The 2,500-nt window shown below is 33.8% G+C and overlaps 1 protein-coding gene across 1 annotated transcript in view; it reads right to left on the bottom strand.

Annotated features, from left to right (window-relative positions):
- col6a1 (collagen, type VI, alpha 1) overlaps positions 1–2,500 on the bottom strand; it is a 55,905-nt gene that overhangs the window by 52,323 nt on the left and 1,082 nt on the right. The window contains exon 2 of the mRNA XM_045714384.1: positions 477–606. Coding sequence (XP_045570340.1) covers positions 477–606 — 130 coding nt within the window. The remainder of the gene's footprint in view (positions 1–476; positions 607–2,500) is intronic.

Here is a 2,500-nt window from a genome sequence, read left to right on the forward strand (position 1 = left end):
TAACATTGTAAATTTAAAAACACCTGAATATTTGTCGCATATTACATATTCTAATACAATATGAATAATTTTTCATTTTTACATTTTGTAACGAAGTCGTAACTATCTATATCATAAGGTGAATGCACCAATTTGTAAGTCGCTCTGGATAAGAGCGTCTGCTAAATGACTTAAATGTAAATGTAAACATTGGTGTAGTCGTAAGCTTTTGAGGAACTCATACATTTGTTTAAGCTTAATTAAAGCTACAAAAGTGTCAGTGTTGAACCTTAACAATACAACAGGAATAAACAAAATTAACATTTACTCTCACAGGAGTGTGTCTGTGTGCGTGTGTGTGTGTGTGCGTGTGTTAGTGTGTGTGTGTGTGTGTGTGTGCGTGTGTGCGTGTGTGTGTGTGCGTGTGTGCGTGTGTGTGTGTGTGTGTGTGTGCGTGTGTGCGCGTGTGTGTGTGTGTGTGTGTGTGTGTATCTTACATCTCTTTGAGTTCCATGATGAAGCGTTCAGTAAAGCTCTTGATCTGGTCGATGTAGAAGTTGGGAGGTTTGGCCCTCAGAGCAACACTCTCAGACGTGTCCAGCACAAAGAACAGGTCCACCGGACACTCTAAACACACACCGATGTAAACATAAACATGGGAAATATCTACATGGAAACAAACACCTGGCACCTGTATATGCAGAGGTTATTACCCACCAATTTTTCACTTTTGTGATTTATCATCAGAAATGATTATTTATTATTTCACACACCATGTGTGTAAATAAAATAATAAAATATTACTGTTTTTAGATTTTTTTTTCTTAATAGATTTTAGATGATGTATGAAAATGTTAATTTTTTGTGGGCAAAACGCTATATATCCATCGTTTAGCTGCAATGGAATGTTTTGCTTTCTGTATATTTGACTGTGATTTTCTCACTTAGAAGATTAATTCACTTCCTGGAAATCGTTCTGGATGACAACATCTGCGAAATGACTAAAATGTCAAGTGTTTTACATACAAATCTCATATTACTGTATTGAAATATTTTTTTATTTTTAATATTGATGTCACACGTATCATTTGTACAGTTCTTTATTAAGAATGTAGTTATTTGTTACATTGGACTGTGTAAACGTAAAAGAAAAAAAATGTTTGCTATAGAATACTTCAGTACTTACTATAGAATTATGTAGTAAACTGTAGAAAAGTGTAGAATACTATACTACACACTGTAGTATCCCTCAATCATGTGTAGTACTTACTGTATCATGTGTAGTACTTACTGTATCATGTGTAGTACTTACTGTATCATTTTGCTGTATACTGTAGAACACTATAGTTAATACTACATACAGTATAGTACAGTATTATCCACAAAAAAATACTGTAGTAAATACAGTAATGTCCACAGAAACACTACAGACCGCAAATACAATAGTTTTTTTAAGTAGAGTAATACTACATTATTTAATTTGCATATACCCTGCCCATTCCCCTCCCCCTCATCCCAATATGTTCCATAAGTGATAAACCTACATGCCAAGTATACACTCTTTGAAAAAAGGGTTCTTCAGCTGTCCTCATAGGATAACCTTTTCTTCCCAGGTAGAACCAGTTTGGACTCCATGTAGAACCCTCTGTGTAAAGAGTTCTACATAGAACTCAAATGGGATCTACCTGGAACCAAAAGGGGTTCTTCAAAGCGTTCTCCTATGAGGACAGCTGAAGAACCCTTTTAGGTTCTAGAGAGTACCTTTTTTAAAAGTGTAGACCATAAATGTTTTCCTTACAGGATATAGAAAAGAGCAGTAAACACTACAGTAAATACTAGGGTATACTGCAGACGGCAAAAACACTACAGCAAATACTATAATATACTGCAGTCTGCAAAAACACTACAGTAAATACTAGAGTATACTGCAGTCGGCAAAAACACTACAGCAAATACTGTAATATACTGCAGTCCGCAAAAACACTACAGTAAATACTATAATATATACTTTCGTTTAAGTATAGTAATACTACAGTAGTTATAGTATAGTAAACTGGAAATACTATAGTGTACTACAGTAATATATGGAAAAACACTATAGTCAATTCTACAATACAGTTCTCAAAGATACTACAGTCAGTAGAAACACTACAGTCCTAAAAAACACAACATTTTTTGAACTATTGTAATAGTAAAGTATTTATATTACAGTAAGCTATAGTATTTTTATGTGGGTGAGGCAGATATATATCATTTAAAAATAAAACATGATTATTTGTCCATGATTAGATATACTATTAAAAACGATAAAAACTCACCAATCTCGTTCAGAATTTCTATAATCAGTAAAAGCTCATTTACCAACATTTCTGAAAATGCTTATATAGTGTTTTGGAATTAAATTGTTCATATACACACAATCACACAATAACATTTGTTACTCAATGGTGGTAGTCTCAAGGTTAGAGAGCTGGGTTGCCGGTTCGAATCTCAGGACTGGTTGGGAAAATCTGTAGAGATT

This window comes from Salmo salar, chromosome ssa03, assembly GCF_905237065.1.
Source record: "Salmo salar chromosome ssa03, Ssal_v3.1, whole genome shotgun sequence".
NCBI classification, from domain to species: Eukaryota; Metazoa; Chordata; class Actinopteri; order Salmoniformes; family Salmonidae; genus Salmo; species Salmo salar.